At 40.6% G+C, this 18,976-nt stretch overlaps 2 protein-coding genes across 4 annotated transcripts in view; one reads left to right on the top strand and one right to left on the bottom strand.

Annotated features, from left to right (window-relative positions):
• The window catches only part of TSPYL6 (TSPY like 6), a 51,126-nt gene extending 33,638 nt beyond the window's left edge, over positions 1-17,488 (top strand). The window contains exons 2-3 of one of the 2 annotated variants that reach the window (XM_063594954.1): positions 5,502-5,563; positions 6,556-17,488. In XM_063594954.1, the coding sequence (XP_063451024.1) occupies positions 14,680-15,900 (1,221 nt within the window). In that variant the 5' untranslated portion in view covers positions 5,502-5,563; positions 6,556-14,679 and the 3' untranslated portion in view covers positions 15,901-17,488. Of the gene's footprint in view, positions 1-5,501 lie in introns of both variants that reach the window. The other variant, XM_063594953.1, reaches the window with a different exon arrangement.
• ACYP2 (acylphosphatase 2) overlaps positions 1-18,976 on the bottom strand; it is a 195,823-nt gene that overhangs the window by 34,362 nt on the left and 142,485 nt on the right. The window lies entirely within an intron of this gene.

An 18,976-nucleotide genomic window follows, 5' to 3' on the forward strand; every position in this document is an offset into this window, starting at 1 on the left:
AACCTAAAGTATTAAGTTATTACACTAATTGAATAAAGCAGTGTAAGACATGTAGAAATAAATTCAACATATACTATCATAAAATTAGGAAAAAATAAGTTAGTAATTACATTTTATTCATTGTATTCATTTTTATTTTTTATCTTTATTTTTAAAATTTTGAGACATATCTCGCTTTGTCACCCAGGCTGGAGTGTAGTTGTGTGATCATGGCTCACTCACTGTAGCCTCGTCTACTGAGCTCAAATGATCTTCCCACTTCAGCCTCCCAAACAGGTGGGACTACAGATGTGTGCCACCATGCCTGGCTAATTATGTTTTAATAATTGCCAGGGTAACTGGCTAACAAACACAAAAACAAAAAGTAATTTAAATCAGCACTTATGGTACAAAGCAGAGTAAGATCATAGTGCATTAAAGAGTTAACTATATCCTTTAATTTTTAGCAAAGCTAGGAGAAATATGCATCAAATATTTGTGAAATCTTTAGACAGCATTTTTGAAAAGCTTATAGCAACAATGGAAATCACACAAAAAATAGCTTAAAAACATCAAGTGATTTTAACATAAAAAAACTAACAATGATTGAAACACACAAGAAGAGAAACATAATTAGGAAACAGGGAAGAAGTTAGTATACATAACAAATTAAGGACTTATCCAAATCTTCAAAAATATTAAAACCTCAAGAGATAAATGGTCAGAGGACATAAACATACTATTTGCATAAGAAGAAATTTAAGTAAATTAGATGCATAAATAAATTCTTGGAAGGATATTTATAATAGCAAAAAACTGGAAACAAAATACCCAGTATAAATCACATTGCATCAACTCAACAGACTGTTATATAGCCATTAGAATTATTATTATGAAAACTGGAAAATTTGTTATATAATTCATATTATACACGTAGAAAAACAAATGAAAATTGTTATTGATATAGAATAGTGGAATAATGGCTTTTCTATAAATAAAATTGAGGTGGAACAAGGGAACAGCTGTATTAGTTATTGAACATTATTACTGATTTTAATATCTATTGCATTTTTCAACATAGAGATGAGAGCAAAAAAGTTAAACAGAAGAAATCAGGGATATTAGTGCCAAATGGTAAGTTATTCAGCTTCCTAGAGTTAGGATCTTTCACCATGCCAGAACTTTTACAGAGAACACTCACATTTCCCAAAGGCACTGGGGAAGGTGAGGAACACGCTGTGGGAGTCACCAACCATATGTGATGATGGTTATACCTTTGTCTATGGGGCCTTATTCTGGGATATCAGTGTCATCAGTTTGTCTTTCTCCTTCCTGATGCTTTATTCTTATCATAATTCTTTTTAAAGTTTGCAGTTTGCCTGGATTTAGATAAAGGTCTTCATCTTTTAACTGTGAATTTATTTCTTATATGTAGCTCCTAACATATTTCAGTATCCTCTTTGCCATCCCTTGCCATCTTGTTTACTGTTTCTCATGTAAAAGGCATTGTTTAGATTAAGAGTTAACAGCTCAGGCTGGGCACAGTGGCTCATGCCTGTAATCCCAGCACTTTGGGAGGCTGACCTGGGATAATCGCTTAAGGCCAAGAATTCAAGACTAGCCTGGGCAACATAGTGAGCCCCTGTCTCTACAAATAATAATAAAAATCAAAACAGTTAAAAATTTGAATAATGGGCACAGTTTCACTCCTGGCTGAGTGTGTGACCTTGGACAAATTACTTATTTGTAAGCCTTGGATACATTTATAAGTAAGATGGAAATGATGACACAAACTTCGTTGGGTAATTATGAGGTTTAAATTAAGAGATAATTCATATAATGTGCTTAGTGTGTTACCTACTTATAACATTGTAAACTCTCAGGTTATGACATGAATATGTCACTTAAATGCCTTTCAAATTTTTAACTATTAAGGAAAAAAAAAGAAAAACTCACAACCTTAAAATAATTGTTTGTTTGAGAAAGGGGTCTTGCTCCAGGCTGGAGTGCAGTGCTGCCAACACGGCTCACTGCAGCCTTAACCTCCTGGGCTCAAGCATCCTCCCACCTCAGCCTCCCAAGTAGCTGGGACTCCAGATGCATGCCACCATTCCCAGCTAATTTTTTTTTTTTTTTTGGTAGAGACTGGGTCTCACTATGTTGCCCAGGCTGGTTTCGAACTCCTGGGCTCAAGTGATCTTCCTGTCTCAGCCTCCCAACTTGCTGGGATTACAGGTGTCAGTCACTGCACTCAGCCAGTTCTACTTCTTTCCATACATTGGGTAGATCACTATAAGAAAGTCATGGTTAAATTTAAAAAGGCAAGTTCCCTTTCTTTGCCTTTTAAAAGACACCTTGAATATGGAATGGAATAGTGTATAAATAAATCGACCAGGTTTCCTTAATCACCACACCTAAGTAAACTGTATTTACTGAAAACAGAAAGATGACGAGAAGGAAAATGCATTTATTCAATCCTGGCTTTATGACTTAAGTAGTCCAACAACCTCATTGCAGCTACTAAAGTCTGTCAAATGATCAAAACCAAAATATAGAACTATTTGCTATAGTTCATATTTAAACTTTTGAAAATGAATCTCAGTTGAAAAGTTCAGGTAGGGAGGAAGGGGCATTTTCAAAGGAATTAAATGTTGTGGTTCAGGTTCAAAGCAGCTATGGCTGGCAGAAAATCAAGGCTTTCCATATTGTGTCTTAGGTAGTGATACCAAATGGGGTGCAGGTATTGTATATATGTATTTTTAAAATTTGAAATTGGTAAGTGTAATATGAGCATTACTTGGACTTTATTTGAATTTATTTGAATTTCAACAGCTACCAACAGATGTGCTTAGCATGAATAGGCCCCAATTCCCAAATAGCACAATATTTCAAATCTATTTTAGATTCTGAAACAAGAGCCGATTCCAGGAAGATAGCTCTGAACCTTTTTCCCAGCTGCAGAAATAACTCTGCTTGTTGCCCCTCTGACCTACACCAAGGGAAGCTGCTTGAAAAGATGTTCTTTTGCCAACAATCATTTTACCATTGTAACCCACAAGTGGAAAAACAAACTGTTGGCTCCTCTTCAGAAAACCTATTCTCACATCGCCAGAACCAGGTAGATAAAGAAAGCAAACCATAGAGTTCTTTTAATTCCTGTCTCATTTTCCAGAATGATCTTTAAATTTTTGTTACCCCAGGGAGGCCTATTGTTCATGGCATGTATGAAATGGGGCTTATATATATGTCAACAATTGGTGACTATTAACCTTCCCCCAAATAATTAAATTCATCTAGGGAGGCTTTAGGACCACTCTTCCCCCAGCTCCCAATTCCTTCTCCCTCCTTCTGTTCCCACCCCTTACTTTAGGATGTATAAGCCCTTCTCATTTGAAAGTAGAAACCTCTCACCTGAATTCTCCTCTAGCTGTTGCCCTATCTTGTTTCTTTTCTTCACCCAGCTTCTGGAGCTGATGAATTCCTATTAAGTCAAATGGAAATTCTGAATTTCCTTTCAGACATAATAATGTTTTTATTGGGAGCCTCTTTGTGCCAGGCACTTTTATAGGCCCCTAAAAAACATTTTCTTGATGAAAAAATACATGAATAATACATGCTCATTATAACAACTCAACAATACAGAAACAGATAAAGATAGCATCAATGCCTCTCCCCACTCAACTCCGTATCTTACCTTGTCCACCACAAGAGATAAGAATTACTAACCCTCTTTTGTAGCTGAGAATGGCTCAGAGAGTACCCCGTAGAGTTTAAAAGGAAGAGCTTTATAGGCTCAGATTGCCTGGGTTCATTTCTTCGCCTCACCATTTCCTATGTGTCCATCTGCAAATTAACATTTCTGCACCTCGGCCGGGTGCGGTGGCTCATGCCTGTAATCCCAGCACTTTGGGAGGCTGAGGCGGGCGGATCACGAGGTCAGGAGATTGAGAACATCCTGGCTAACACGGTGAAACCCCGTCTGTACTAAAAAAAAATACAAAAAATTAGCCAGGCGTGGTGGTGGGAGCCTGTAGTCCCAGCTACTTGGGAGGCTGAGGCAGGAGAATGGCGTGAACCCGGACGGCGGAGCTCACAGTGAGCCGAGATTGCGCCACTGCACTCCAGCATGGGCAACAGAGCGAGACTCCGTCTCAAAAAAAAAAAAAAAAAAAAAAAAAAAGATAGATAGATATCTATATCTATCTATCTATCTATCTATCTATCTATCTATCTATCTATCTATCTTTATCTAGCTATATCTATATCTATATATTTCTGCACCTCAGTTTTCTTATCTGTTGAACAGGGCCAATGATAGTACCTGGTTTATAGGGTGTTGTGATAAGGATGTAATTTGCTAAAACAAAATTGTTGGAAAAACATTTACTATCCAGTCCATATTTTAATTTCCTCCACTGTCCCAAGAATGCTTTTGAGAGTTTTCCTGTCCCCTACCCCAAACAAGGATCATATACTTATATTTTTGAAAGGGCATGGGCATGTCCAGTGGGTTGTGGTAAATGATTGAGTGTGTTGGTGGATCTTGTTTACTCATATTTTATTCAGTATTTTTGTATCAATATTCACAAGTAATACTAAAAAGTCCTTTAGTTGCAGAACGTAAGTTCTAGTATATGAGGTTTCCATTATTGTTATTTTGAAGGTGTTCTGTAATTTATTTATTTCCTTTTTGACCCAAGAGTTGATTTAGAGAGTTACTTATGTCAGCAATTACAGAACTGTTCTCAGAACATGCTGCTCACACTCTACTTTTTGCAATATATTGAGGTTTTTTATGGGCATAATAAATTCTCAATTTTTGTGAATGTCCAATGGGCACGTGAAAAGAAGGGGTATTCTCTATTTTCAGGATGCTGATTCCTAGATAGCAAAAATAATGAGAGCCAATATTTATCAAATACTTAATATATGCTAAGCTTTGCTCTTTAGAACAATTCTGTGCTTCACAACAATTCTGGGAGGTAGGCACTATTATTATGTCAGTTTTACAGATAAGGAAACTGGGCACAAAAGTAACTTTCCCAAGGTTATTTAGTAACTAAGTGCAGTTTGAGATTTGGACTTACCACTCTTAACCACTACATTTCAACTTATTTAATTAATCTTCATATCACCCCTGTATGTAGATATTATCTGTGAAGCAGAGGAAGAAAACTCAGGCTCAAAGAGGTTAAGCATTTGCCCAAAGTCATAATAGGCCACACCCTGCATTCTTCCCCTTTCTCCTTGGTATTCCTTTCAACTGCCTCATCCATTGTCAAAAGGAGAGTAGGATGCTGATATGGTTTGGCTCTGTGTCTCCACCCATATCTCATCTTGTAAGCTCCCATAATTCCCATGTGTTGTGGAAGGAACCTGGTGGGAGATCACTGAATCATGGGGGTGGGTCTTTCCCATGCTATTCTTGTGATAGTGAATAAGTCTCGTAAGATCTGATGGTTTTAAAAATGGGAGTTTCCATTTACAAGCTCTCTCTCTTTGCCTGCTGCCATCCATGTAAGATGTGACTTGCTCCTCGTTGCCTTCCACCAAGATTGTGAGGCCTCCCCAGCCACGTGGAACTGTAAGTCCATTAAACCTCTTTCTTTTGTAAATTTCCCAGTCTCAGCTATGTCTTTATCAGCAGTGAGAAAATGGACTAATACACATGCTTATCTTTTGACCCCCTACTTTTTATTATACAAATTTTCCTACATACATAGAAAGCATAGTACAATCAAATAGCTACATAATTCCACCTAGTTAAAATTTGCTATATTTTCTTTCCTCCCTCTCTCCCCATAAGTTTGTTTTTGGCATTGTAGTTGAACTTTGTGAAGGTAAGTTGGAAATATCTTAACACTTGACTTCTAAATACTAAAATTCCTTTCCTGAGAATAAGAATGCTGTTTTCTATACTTTAATGCCATTTATCACACCTAAGAAAATTCATGTAATTCTTTTAAACATTTACTATCCAGTCCCTATTTTAATTTCCTCCACTGTCCCAAGAATGCTTTTGAGAGCTTTACTGTCCCCTACCCCAAACAAGGATCATATATCTTGTTGAAACAACTCACCACCTAAATTTATACTTATATTTTTGAAAGGGCATTAAGATTTCTACTTGTTTCTGTATAATATGCATCCACCCATCTCCAGACCGGCATCCCTTTTTGGGCAATTACCTTGGACCTTCTCCCTTTCCTCCCACCTTGTTTTTTACATCTGAGTTTGCGGCACTGTCTGCCTGGCTTCTGCCCTTCCTGGCTAGTCTCCTGTTTCTGCCTTCTTCATTCTAAGCTCCCTGAGCAGGATCTGAGAGGTGAAGCCAGCTGGGCTTCTGGGTCGGGTGGGGAGTTGGAAAACTTTTCTGCCTAGCTAGAGGATTGTAAACACACCAATCAGCAGGATGTGGGCGGGGCCAAATAAAGGAATAAAAGCTGACCGCCAGAGCCAGCAGCGGCAACCTGCTTGGGTCGCCTTCCACGCTGTGGAAGCTTTGTTCTTTCACTCTTCACAATAAATCTTGCTGCTGCTCACTCTTTGGGTCCGCACTACCTTTATGACCTGTAGCACTCACTGAGAAGGTCTGCGGCTTCACTCCTGAAGTCAGCGAGACCACGAACGCACCGGGAGGAACAAACAACTCCAGATGCGCCACCTTAAGAGCTGTAACACTCACTGCGAAGGTCTGCAGCTTCACTCCTGAAATCAAGCGAGACCACGAACCCACCGGAAGGAAGAAACTCCGGACCCTTCTGAACATCTGAAGGAACAAACTCTGCACACACCATCTTTAAGAACACTCATCGCGAGGGTCCGTCGTTTCATTCTTGAAGTCAGCGAGACCAAGAACCCACCAGATGGAACCAATTCTGGACACAGATCCATGCCTGTTTCATTCACCACTAAACATCTATCACCTCCCTGCCACACAAAAGGTGGTCAATAAATAGGCACTTACTGCTCTTCCTGTGCTCACTGTTTGGATTTGATGACTGAAGCTGGCTTCCTGGTTTCAACTAGTGATTGTAATATCTTTTCTCAGTATTCTGGCAGTTCAGTATATGGTGTATGTTAAAATAATGAAATTCTGGTATATTTATTTTACTATGATTATCCAGTACTGTAAAAGGTGCTGAATTATCATCTTGAAACATATGCAAAGAGTTATACAGTATATTAAAATTTGAAAAGAATGAAGGAGCAACTCTATACTCCTCCAAAGGAAAGAGAAAATATCAATGGACAACCCAAAGCTTTTTTTTCGACAGTGTGTGTCACTATGTCACCCAAGCTGGAGTGCCAGTGGCAATCATAACTCACTGGAAGCTCCAACTCCTGGGCTCAAGCGATCCTCCCATCTCTGCCTCCTGAGTAGCTAGGACTACAGGTATGCAGCACCATGCCTGGCTGATTTTTAAATTTCTTTGTAGAGACACGGTGATATGGTTGGATATTTGTCCCCGCTCAAATCTCATGTTGAAATGTAATCCCCAGTGTTTGAGGTGGAGCCTGGTGGGAGATGACTGGATCATGGGGGCAGTTTCTCATGAATGGTTTAGCACCATCCCCTTGATGTTGTCCTCTTGACAGTGAGTGAGTTCTCACAAGTTCTGGTCACTTAAGTGTGTGGCACCTCCCTCTCGCTCCTCCTCTTGCCATGTGCCTGTTGCCCCTTTGCCTTCCACCATGATTGTAAGCTTCCTTAAGTCTCCCCAGAAGATGAGCAGATGCCACACTATGCTTCCTGTAAAGCCTGCTGAACCAATTACACTTTTTTCTTTATAATTACCCAATCTCAAGTATTTTTTTATAGCAATTCAAGAATGACCTAACACACAGGGTCTCACTACTTTGTCCACGCTGGACACAAACTCCAGCCTCAGGTGATTCTCCCACTTTGGCCCCCCATAGTGCTGGGATCACAGGCATGAGCCACTACACCCAGCTTCTAAACCTTCTATCACATACATAAATCTTACTCCTACTTCAAAGACCTTTCAATAAAGTGGAATGTGAATGGGACAGTAATTAATTAGGTTGATACAGTTGTACCTAATCTATATTCAAACAGGATAAATTAAAGATGATAAAGTTAAAACTAGAAATGCTTTACTTGAAACAAAAACTACAGTTTGCCATCCATAAAAAGTTATTTCTAAAAAAAAAAAAGTAATCACAAAGAGAGATTATCCTAAAATGACAACTCAAGAAAATAATAGGAATTAGAGCAAAACTCTGTTCACCTCTCTGCCACCAGTGTAGAAACTGAAAGCTTTTATAGCAGCTGGAAAAAACTTGCTCCAAAAAATACTCTTATGGTAATGATGACATCATCAATGCACTTTTTTTCATTTTCAATTTTCCATGATTAACCAACTTATTCATTTACTGTAGTATCAATTTCTTTTCTAATACTTAAAAATTTTTATCTAAATTAGGCTAGAGTGATTATGTCTAACACTTAGATATTAGAAACATTTTATAATATCTATTTTAAAATTTGCATTTAAAACGTATTACTTAGTTTCACTGTTGTATTTCCTGAATTCTGAACACTTTTAAAATAAGAGTCTGGTATAAATACTGGTATTTTGGTTTTGTGTAACATAAACACTGTAACAGCGGTTGCATCATTTTGTTCCTGTATCGCATTCACTGGTGGGGATGCTTGACACTAGCCAGGACACAGGTCCAGTCACAAGCCTGTGGCTCTGCTCACCCCTGGCTGAAACACTCTGGGGCTAGTCTATCAGGCCAGGACTCTACATAGACCTTTTAGCCTTTTACAGTTTCACCAGGCACAATAATGTATATTTTCTTTCTATGAGTGCTACATTAGTAGAAAATGATTAAATCATAATTTATTAACTTTGCCAAGGTAAATCATTTCCCATGCCCTGGTAACTCAAATATTTTTCTCCCCTCTTATCTATATTTATATACAATAAAGACGACTGCAGCTGTAAAGCTACTTGGTTAATCACTTAAAACTTCTTTTTGACCATTTCCTTCACAAACAGTTTGATAAACTTTCCATGGGAAACAGAAGAAATTAGCAAAGTGTACATCTCCCTCTCTTGTTTACCAACATTCTTTTGAATCTTACGAAAGTAACATATTGTATTCAGGCCGTCAGCTTTCTAAACTGGGTGGCCTAGTTCTAAGAAAAATAGTTCTGTATGTTAAATCACTATATAAACAATGTTGTTTAAAGAATTTAAGTCAAGAGAGAGGGATCCCTTTCAAAACAAGAACTGAAAAAGAATATTTGAGGAGTCCAAGGAAAACAAGACTATACAATTCACAGGCTCTTTTCAGTCATCTAATATTGAGCTTATCTTTTAAAACATCATGTTTTTCTGTTTCCCGGAGAATTTAAACACTTTACAATTCTGTGATGTGCAGATTAGTGGCTAAATTGTACTCTTCCCAAGAAGCCATATCGTTCTTCCTTCCCTTACTCATTTTTCATTTTTCTTTCCTTTTTCTCCCTCTTTCTCCACATCTCTATTTCTGCCTCTAGTTGACAAAACATTTCAGAGATTTTATATAGCTCTCCTTGTTCTCCCTTTTTTTAGGAAAAAAAAATTATAGCCAGAATATTTCAGGCTCCAAAGTTGAAATTGTATATTATTCTTTTCAACTGTTTCTAGTCCATGCCTTAGAACAAAGCAGAATGGAACCCCAAAAGAAAATAACACTTCACAATGAACTCAAAGAATAATATCACTACTCACCTTTCAATTTTAAAAAATACATGTTTCCTAATGTATGTGTACCCTTGGGGAGATGTATAATACCAGGGTCTGTGACACTAAGAAATATAAAATTCTAAAGGTGTCTGCCTTCCCACTAACTGATTTTATCGAAAGGTAGTGGTGCTATACCTTGGCCCTAGAATACAAATCCAGCTTTGAGTCTCCCGTCAATGGTTTGGACCACCTATTGCCCTAAAACGTTGCTACTGTCATGTCATTCCCTCTCATTTCTCATGTTTTTTAGCTCCTGCCTCATTCTCACTTCTCTCTTGTCTTATCTCTCAGTGATTTCAATATACACATAGACTATCCTTCCTATCCTGGCCTGTTGGCTCATTGACCTCCTCCCCTGCAATGACCTTATCCTATCCTCTGTCTGCCTCATTAGAGACCATCTTGGATTCATGAATAGGATTCTGACTAATCCCTTGCAGGTCATTCTCAAACCACTGTCTCTCAGCCCTCTAGCTTATTCTCCCTAGGACTTGACCCCAGGAGACCTTCAGTACCCTGAATCTTCCAATTCATTGATCAGACCACCTTTTCGCTGACCTCATCCTGTATGTCTTCCGTTCCTCCAGCTTAAACTCTAAGATCAATTATTCTAATTATTCTCTTGCCCTTCTTGTTTCAGGTCTAAATCCAACTCTGCTTATTCACACTGCAGCTGTAAGTTGAATGCGGCTGGAGAAAAATTCATAGCCATGCTGATGGGCCTCATTTCCAATTCATGACTTTAACATTGTCTGACAATACTTTAGGTCATAGTCTAGTCACTCTTCTCTCTAGACAACTATTTCATACCTTCTTCTCTGTCCTCAGACTCCCACTGCCTCTTGCCCCATCCTCATACTCATTTGATCATCTTGCTTTCTATTTCACTGAGAACAATGAAGCAATCAGAAGACGATTTCATAAATCTCACTATCACTTCTACCTGTTTACTAGCATATACACCTCACACTTCGACTTCCTGCCAGTTACCACTAGTGAACTTGCCATGCTCCTAGAGCTGACATCTCCTTCTCCACTTAGGCACTAGATTCCACCTCCTCTTGTCTATTCCAGGACATCCCTCCAATAATGCTTCCTTCTGTCTCTTACATCATTAGTTTTATGCTCCCTACTGGATCATTCACATCAACCTGCTTCTTTACACATGCTTCATCTCCCATTTTAAAAACACGTTCTTTGATCCATTTCCCCACCAGCTATCATCCCATTTCTTTGAAACAAAACTTCTCAAAACAGTTGTATATACACGCTGTTTTCACTTTTTCGCTTCCCGTTTTCTCTTAAACTTATTCCAGCCAAGCTATTATCCCACCACTCCACTGAAAGTAGCTTGACTACTCGTCATGATCCCATTTCTTTGTTTCTTTTTGGAGAAAAATTCCTCAAAAGAATTGTCAATATTCAATCTCCATTTCTTTTCTCCCTTTCCCTTTCAAACATATTTCAACCCCCACCACTCCACTGAAAGTGCTCTTTTTGAGTCACCAGTGACTCTTTGTTGTAAAATCCGATGGTCAATTCTCAGACCTCATACTAACTGACATGTGAGCACCCTGTGACACAGCTGAACACCTTCCTTTACACATTTGGCTTCAAGCACATTGCACTCTCTTGGTTTCCTTCCTACCCTGCTGGTCTCTCTTCAGTCTTCCTTGCTGTTTTTCCTCTTTCTCTTGACCTTATACTTTTGGAGTCTTCAGGGCCCAGCTTATCAGGACTCACTATCTTAGTGTTCTCATCCAACCCTTTGACTTTAAATTCCATGCATGCTGATTATCCCAAAATGTGAATAACTATCTCAGACCTCTCCTGAGCTCTAAACTCATTATGCCCACTTGGCATCTCAACTCTGGTGTCCAATAATCATCTCAAACAATATGTTAAAAAAGAGAGACAACTCTGATTTTCCTGCAAAGATCTTCCTCACTATAACCTTCACCATCTCTGCTTCCAGTAACTCCATCCTACCAGTTGCTCATGTCAAAATCATTGGAGTCATCCTTGACTTCTCTCTTTCTCTTACACCCCATGCTGGGAGGTGGGGCCTTTAAGAGGTGATCAGGTCCTTAAGATGGATTTATGTTTTTCTTGCAAGGCTGGATAACTTCTCATGGGAATGGATTAGTTTTTGAGAGAGTGGGTTGCTATAATGCAAGTCAGCCTCTCTTGTCCATTCTTTCCCAGGTGCTTGCTTGCTCTTCTGCTTTTTTGTCATGCTACTTCATAGCACAGCATATTGGACTTCTCAGCCTCCAGAATTGTCAGTTAAATAAGCTTTTCTTTATAAATTACCCAGTCTCAGGTATTCAGTTACAGCAACAGAAAATGAACTAAGAGATCCCATAGCCAATTTACCATGAAATCAGGCTGACTCTACCATCATACTATGTCCACCATCCACCTCCATTGCTACCACCTGGTCTGAGAAACATCTTTCACCTGGGTTACTGCAGTAGCCTCCTAAAAGATCCCCCTAAATCTACCATTGCCACCATACAGATTATTTTTCACCCAGGAGCCAGAGTGAGTCACGCAAAACTTAAGTCAGATTTTGTGTCCTCTGCTCAAAATCCTATAGTAATTTCCCATTTCACTAAGAATAAAAGCCAAATTTCTTACACTATCATACAAGACCCTACTTGATCTAGCCTCCCTCATTCACTGTGCTCCAGTCACGCTGGCCTCCTTGTTATTTCTTGAACATTCCAGACATGCTCCTGTCTTAGTGCCTCTGCTTAGCACTTCTCGTGCTGAAATGCTCTCCTCCAGGATTTCTACTAGCTGACTCCCTCAACTTCTTTGACTCTTCGCCAAAATCTCGTATTTTCAATGAGAATTCCTCTGACCACCCTATTTCATACTACAATCTGCTCCCCACTCCCTACCCCCAGGACTTTCAATCTCCTTGCTCTATTGTTTTTTCCATAGCACTTATAACTTTCTAATGTGCAATATTGGTTTCTTGTTATTATCTTTCTCCCCTGCTAAAATGTAAACCCCAAGAGGGAAGAAATCTTTGGTCTGTTCACCGTTATATCCAGAGGGCCTATAAGAGTACCAGGCACACAGTAGGTACCCAGTAAACATTTGTTGAATGTTTAATAAATATAAGTATTTGTTGAATGTTTAATAAATATAAAAATGGATTACGTGTTCCTTGAAGGTTTGGTAGCAGTCGCCTCAAAATCATTTGAACCTCATGCTATTTTTGTGGAAACATTTTTTTAAGCTACTGATTCCATTTGTTTATTGTCTCTAGGTCTATTTAGATTTTCTATTGCATTTCAGTCCGTGTTGATAAGTTATACATTTCTATGAAGCCATATATTTCATCTAAGTTTGAAAATGTATTGGCATAAAGCTGTCTAACATCCTGTCTTATATTTATTTAAACCATCAATGTGACTATAATTTTCTTTCCAAATATTGCTTATTTTCTCTCTCCTTTTATTATTAATCTTTGGTTAATGCTCTGTATTGTCTTACATAAATTTCTCCTGTTTATTATTACCTTTTCTCTATGTCCTTTGGCCTAATTCTATTGGTCTTTTATATATTTCTCAAATTATTTTTCATGATGAGTGATACAGCACTTGCCAATATTTCCAGTTTCCTCCTTCCAGGCTCAAGAGAAGATTACACCTCCCTGTCCTATTAAAGTTAGACAAGGCCAACTGACTAGCTGTAGCCAATGATTTATGTCACTTTTGACAGAAACATTTAAAAACCTATGCATGGGGAAAGAACTGTCTTTTCAATAAACAGTGCTGGGTCAATTAGATATTCATATGGAAAAAAAGAAATTGTGACCCCACTCATAAAAATCAATTCCAGATAGATGGCATATATAAATTTGAACAATCTTGGTGAGATAAGATTCCTCTTTTTTTCTTCTTTTTAAAAATAGAGATGGGGTCTTGCTGTGTTGCCCAGGCTGGTCTCCAACTCCTAGGCTCAACTGATCCTCCCATCTCCACCTCTCAAAGTGCTAGGATTACAGGTGTGAGGCACTGTGCCCAGGTGAGAGGTAAGATTTCTTAAACAGAGCAGAAAAACACTAAGGTAAAGGGGGAAATGACAAATTGGCACATATTAAGATGAAAAACTTTTGTTCTTCAAAAGGTACCATTAAGATGGTGAAAAAGTAGGCCAGGTACGGTTGCTCATGCCTGTAATCCCAGCACTTTGGGAGGCCAAGATGAGCGGATCACCTGAGGCCAGGAGTTCAGACCAGCCTGGCCAACATGGCAAAACCATGTCTTGACTAAAAATACAAAACAAAACAAAACAAAACAAACAAACAAAAAAACCGGGCATGGTGGTGGGCGCCTGTAATCCCGGCTACTTGGGAGGCTGAAGCAGGAGAATCGCTTGAACTTGGGAGGCGGCAGCTTCAGTGAGCTGAGATCACGCCATTGTACTCCAGCCTCGGCGACAGCGAAACTACGAGTCCAAAAGAAAAGTAACCCCACAGAGTGGGAGGAAGTATTTGTAATACCTATACTGGAAGAGAAATATTTGTAATACCTATACTGGAAGAATGACTGACTAGTGTCTAGCATGTACAAAGGCTTCCTACAAATCCATATGAAAAAGAACGTCGGCCCAGTAGAGAAATAGGGAGAAGCCTCGGATACTGCACAAGAGAGAATATCCTAGTGGCCAACAAACACATGAGAAGGTTCTCAGCTCATTAGACTTTGGCTAAATGCAAATTAAAACCACCATGTAATATCATTACTCATCCAGCACGATGGCTAAAATAACAAAGACGTAAAGACACCACCACAGACTCGCGAGACTGAGGGGTGGGTGTCGCGAGACTGAAGAGTGGGCGGCGCAAATGGGCGAGGTGTTTACTCGCCATTTTGTGTGAGGAACGTTGACGCTACCTACCGCTGGCCTGGCCGCTACCAACATGAGCCTCCCGGAGAGTCCTCACAGCCCCGCTACTCTCGACTATGCTCTGGAAGACCCGCACCAGGGCCAGAGGTCCCGAGAAAAGAGCAAGGCGACACAGGTAATGGCAGATACGTTTGATGGCCGCTTGGAGCCAATCGTGTTCCCACCGCCCCGGCTTCCAGAGGAGGGGGTCGCGCCCCAGGATCCCGCAGATGGTGGCCATACTTTCCACATCTTGGTCGATGCGGGTCGCAGTCATGGAGCCATCAAAGCGGGGCAGGAAGTGACTCCACCACCCGCGGAGGGCCTAGAAGCAGCCTCTGCCTCGCCGACAACTGACGGCAGCCTCAAAAATGGCTTTCCGGGTGAAGAGACGCACGGCCTAGGTGGGGAGAAGGCTCTAGAAACCTGTGGGGCAGGGAGGTCGGAGTCTGAAGTGATTGCAGAGGGGAAGGCCGAGGACGTGAAGCCTGAGGAGTGTGCCATGTTCTCAGCCCCAGTGGATGAGAAGCCAGGAGGCGAAGAAATGGACGTGGCGGAAGAAAACAGAGCAATAGATGAGGTAAACAGGGAGGCAGGGCCTGGGCCCCTGAACGTGGGTCTCCACCTGAACCCCCTGGAGTCCATCCAGCTGGAACTGGACTCCGTGAATGCAGAGGCTGACAGGGCGCTCCTGCAGGTGGAGCGCAGGTTTGGGCAGATTCATGAATACTACCTGGAACAGAGGAATGACATCATTCGCAATATCCCGGGCTTCTGGGTCACTGCTTTCCGCCACCACCCACAGCTGTCTGCCATGATTAGAGGCCAAGATGCCGAGATGTTAAGCTACTTAACCAATTTGGAAGTGAAGGAGCTCAGACACCCTAGGACAGGCTGCAAGTTTAAGTTCTTCTTTCAAAGAAACCCTTACTTCAGAAACAAGCTGATTGTAAAGGTGTATGAGGTCAGATCCTTCGGCCAAGTGGTGTCTTTTTCCACTCTAATCATGTGGCGCCGGGGCCATGGACCCCAGTCCTTCATTCATAGGAACCGACATGTCATCTGCAGCTTCTTCACCTGGTTTTCAGACCACAGCCTTCCAGAGTCCGACAGGATTGCTCAGATTATTAAAGAGGACCTCTGGTCAAATCCAGTGCAGTACTACCTGTTGGGTGAAGACGCCCATAGAGCTAGACGTCGCCTGGTAAGGGAGCCAGTGGAGATCCCCAGGCCCTTTGGGTTCCAGTGTGGTTAACCTTTGCCTTTGGAATTACTCCTGCAGAAGGTTGCCTGCCACCACCAGCTGGACCTGTGCTTGGGCAACAGCATTAGGTATGCCCTTTACTTTTTTTGTTCTGACTTTCCTGTACCCTCTGTTTAAACTTTCCGTTCTCTCAACCTGAAGATTGAGACCTTGGTGGCTGTGCTGCTCCCCTTTCACCTGGTCGTCTTGCTATTCTGCATTAACATCACATGCTCCCAGCCGATGGGTCACATCCTTCTAAGCGAAGCGAATGATGCTGTAGGTTACACTGTATTTACCTTTGTTTGGACTCGGTTTGTTCCCAGGACCTCTGGTCTGGCTCCTCCTACCTGGATTTCTAGCTGTGTCTAAGAACCTATTCGGCTCACCCTGCTCTGCATCTGACAGTACAGGTGCATGGCCTGTGGACAATTGCTGGGCATTAATGAAGTCAAGGGAGAACAGCAGGGGGCAACTTGGTCTGTGTGAATTATGGGACCCCATTACTTTTCCTGAGACTCTGGTCACCTATTGCTGCCTGCTACTGGCTATTCCCAAGTACTGCTACTTGGGCAGCTCCCTGCTGAGTGAACATATCCCAGACCATTGCCAGCTCCACTCTCTGGTTTCTAATAAACAGGGATCTCCAGAACACTGGTGGTGGACACAGCTTTCCTGTCAGCACACAAAAGACCTGTTCCTCTTCCAAAAGACCTCTCTTTACCACCACCACCCTCATCACTCAGAAACCCTACTGTTTGTTACACAGGTGGTTGAGGGGACATGTCAGACCCTATCCTCATGGCAAGGTTAATATGTTGGTGTTCTTGACAAGTACCAGGCTTTCTCAGCCACAACCAGTGGATTCATTCAAAATCTAGGTACCTTTATTTGCCTCCCTTCCTGAACCTAATGAAGTGCCAGAGTGAGTGTACACTTTCTTTTCTCTCATCTCTCATAAATCTCTTCTGTCTTCCTTTAAAAAAAAACAAAAGTAGTAGTTCAGAAACATCTGCAGAAGCAGGCTTTTTAGTTTCTTGGCTCTCTTTGTCATGTCCAGAGGCAGGCTGTTCTGTAAAATAGACTGCCAGATCTCTTATTGCCCATTCTCCTTTCTTCTCAGCCCCTCACCCCTCTTTAGCAATTCCTAGAGGGTTTAAAGGACTACAGAGCTGTATGGAATGAAAGGTGATTTCTAGTTCAGAGTGGCTAGAAGAACTAAAGAGATTGTGATGGGTGCTCTAGGCAGGGAAAACTGAACAAAAAGGCAGAAATGATTCAGGGGAAAATCGGGCCTAGAATTTACACTGGGTTGACTAGTTATGATGGGAAGAGAAGTACTTTTTTTTAGTATGCACGTAGAAGAATAGAAGATGGTTGGAGTGTTAAATATGTTCCCTAGAGAAGGGTTCTTTGAAGAAACACTGCAGTTTTGGGTGTTCTCTTTCTTGTTTGCATGTGGCCTTACTTATGTGGAAGATTAATACTGTGTTATAATATTTTCTCTTTCTGTTTACTGGGAAGATTCAGCTGTACAGATTTTCTTTTACTTTCAAATACAAATATTTGGAATAATATCAGTCTTTCTTTTTTGTACATTATGTGGATATGGATATTCATGGCAGTTTTCAGCCTGTTCTTGTTTCTGTTAAAACCATATCTTTAACATTTTAATTTGAATAACTTGGTCTTATCTGATGCTGAAGACTGGAAACTATTGTGTTCATGGATAAATAAACTACAAAATATTTATGGCTTTCATTGTCTTTTTTGATAACTTGTCCTGGTAACAACTTAGTAATTGACATGTCTCTTTTCTCAGCCTCCTCAGTAGCTGGGATTATAGGCGTGTGCCACCACGCCTGGCTAATTTTTGTATTTTTAGTAGAGATGGGGTTTCACCATGTTGGCCAGGCTGGTCTTGAACTCCTGACCTCATGATTCACCTGCCTCAGCCTAAAGAGTGGAAGTGCTTGTGAGATTGTTTTGTGAAATTGGAATTATACCATTGGCATATTTATTTTTTTTTTTTTGAGACGGAGTCTCGCTCAGTCGCCCAGGCTGGAGTGCAGTGGCACGATCTCGGCTCACTGCAAGCTCCACCTCCCGGGTTCATACCGTTCTCCTGCCTCAGCCTCCCGAGTAGCTGGGACTACAGGTGCCCGCAACCACGCCTGGCTAATTTTTTGTATTTTTAGTAGAGATGGGGTTTCACCGTGTTAACCAGGATGGACTCAAATCTCCTGACCTTGTGATCCGCCCGACCATTGGCATATTTATCTTATGCCAATGGTATAATTCCATTATGCCAATGGCATCTTTCCTTATGAATGGATGATGGTAAAATTGAAGCATGTCACTGAAAAAAAAACAAAACAAAGATGATGGAAAATAACAAAGGTTGAAAATAACAGAGATACCAAAAGGCTCATATACTGTTTATGGGAGAGCAGCTTTGTACATATACTTTAGAAAGTTGTTTGGCAGCACCAGTGCGAACCCTCTGATCTAGTTCTGGGAATATACCCAACGGAAATATATACATATATTCACTCAAAGACATGCATAAAGTATTTATAACAACAGAATTTTAATAGCTGACACTGGGAGCTGCCCTAATGTCCATCAATAGTGGGAAAAAAAACCAATTTTTTAAAATGTTCACACAATGGAATACTATTAAGAAAGAATTATGCCTACATGCAATAATATGAATGAATCTCACAAATATGTTGTTGGATGTAAGAAGCCAGACAGAGTACATGCTATATAATTCTTTTATGTATGAAGTGTAACAGCAGGTAAAACTAATCTATGGTGGTAGAAGTCAGAATAGTGCTTACTACCAAGGACAGTGACGGGTCTGAGATTTACGCTCCTTGCAAGCTTAACAAGTTAGCCTTACGTGCTAGGTCAGAGACAAAGGACCTTACAACTCAATAGTCAGAGTGTCAGTATTTGCACTGGTTCCCTGAGCTCTAATTCCCACAAGGCAACATAAAGTCAAGTGACACCTGTACATACAGTGGATTGTGTTACAGGAGAGGAACTCCTGTAGGGAACATAGGGAATCTGAATCTTTTATAAT

Source organism: Pan paniscus, chromosome 12 (assembly GCF_029289425.2).
Source record: "Pan paniscus chromosome 12, NHGRI_mPanPan1-v2.0_pri, whole genome shotgun sequence".
NCBI classification, from domain to species: domain Eukaryota; kingdom Metazoa; phylum Chordata; class Mammalia; order Primates; family Hominidae; genus Pan; species Pan paniscus.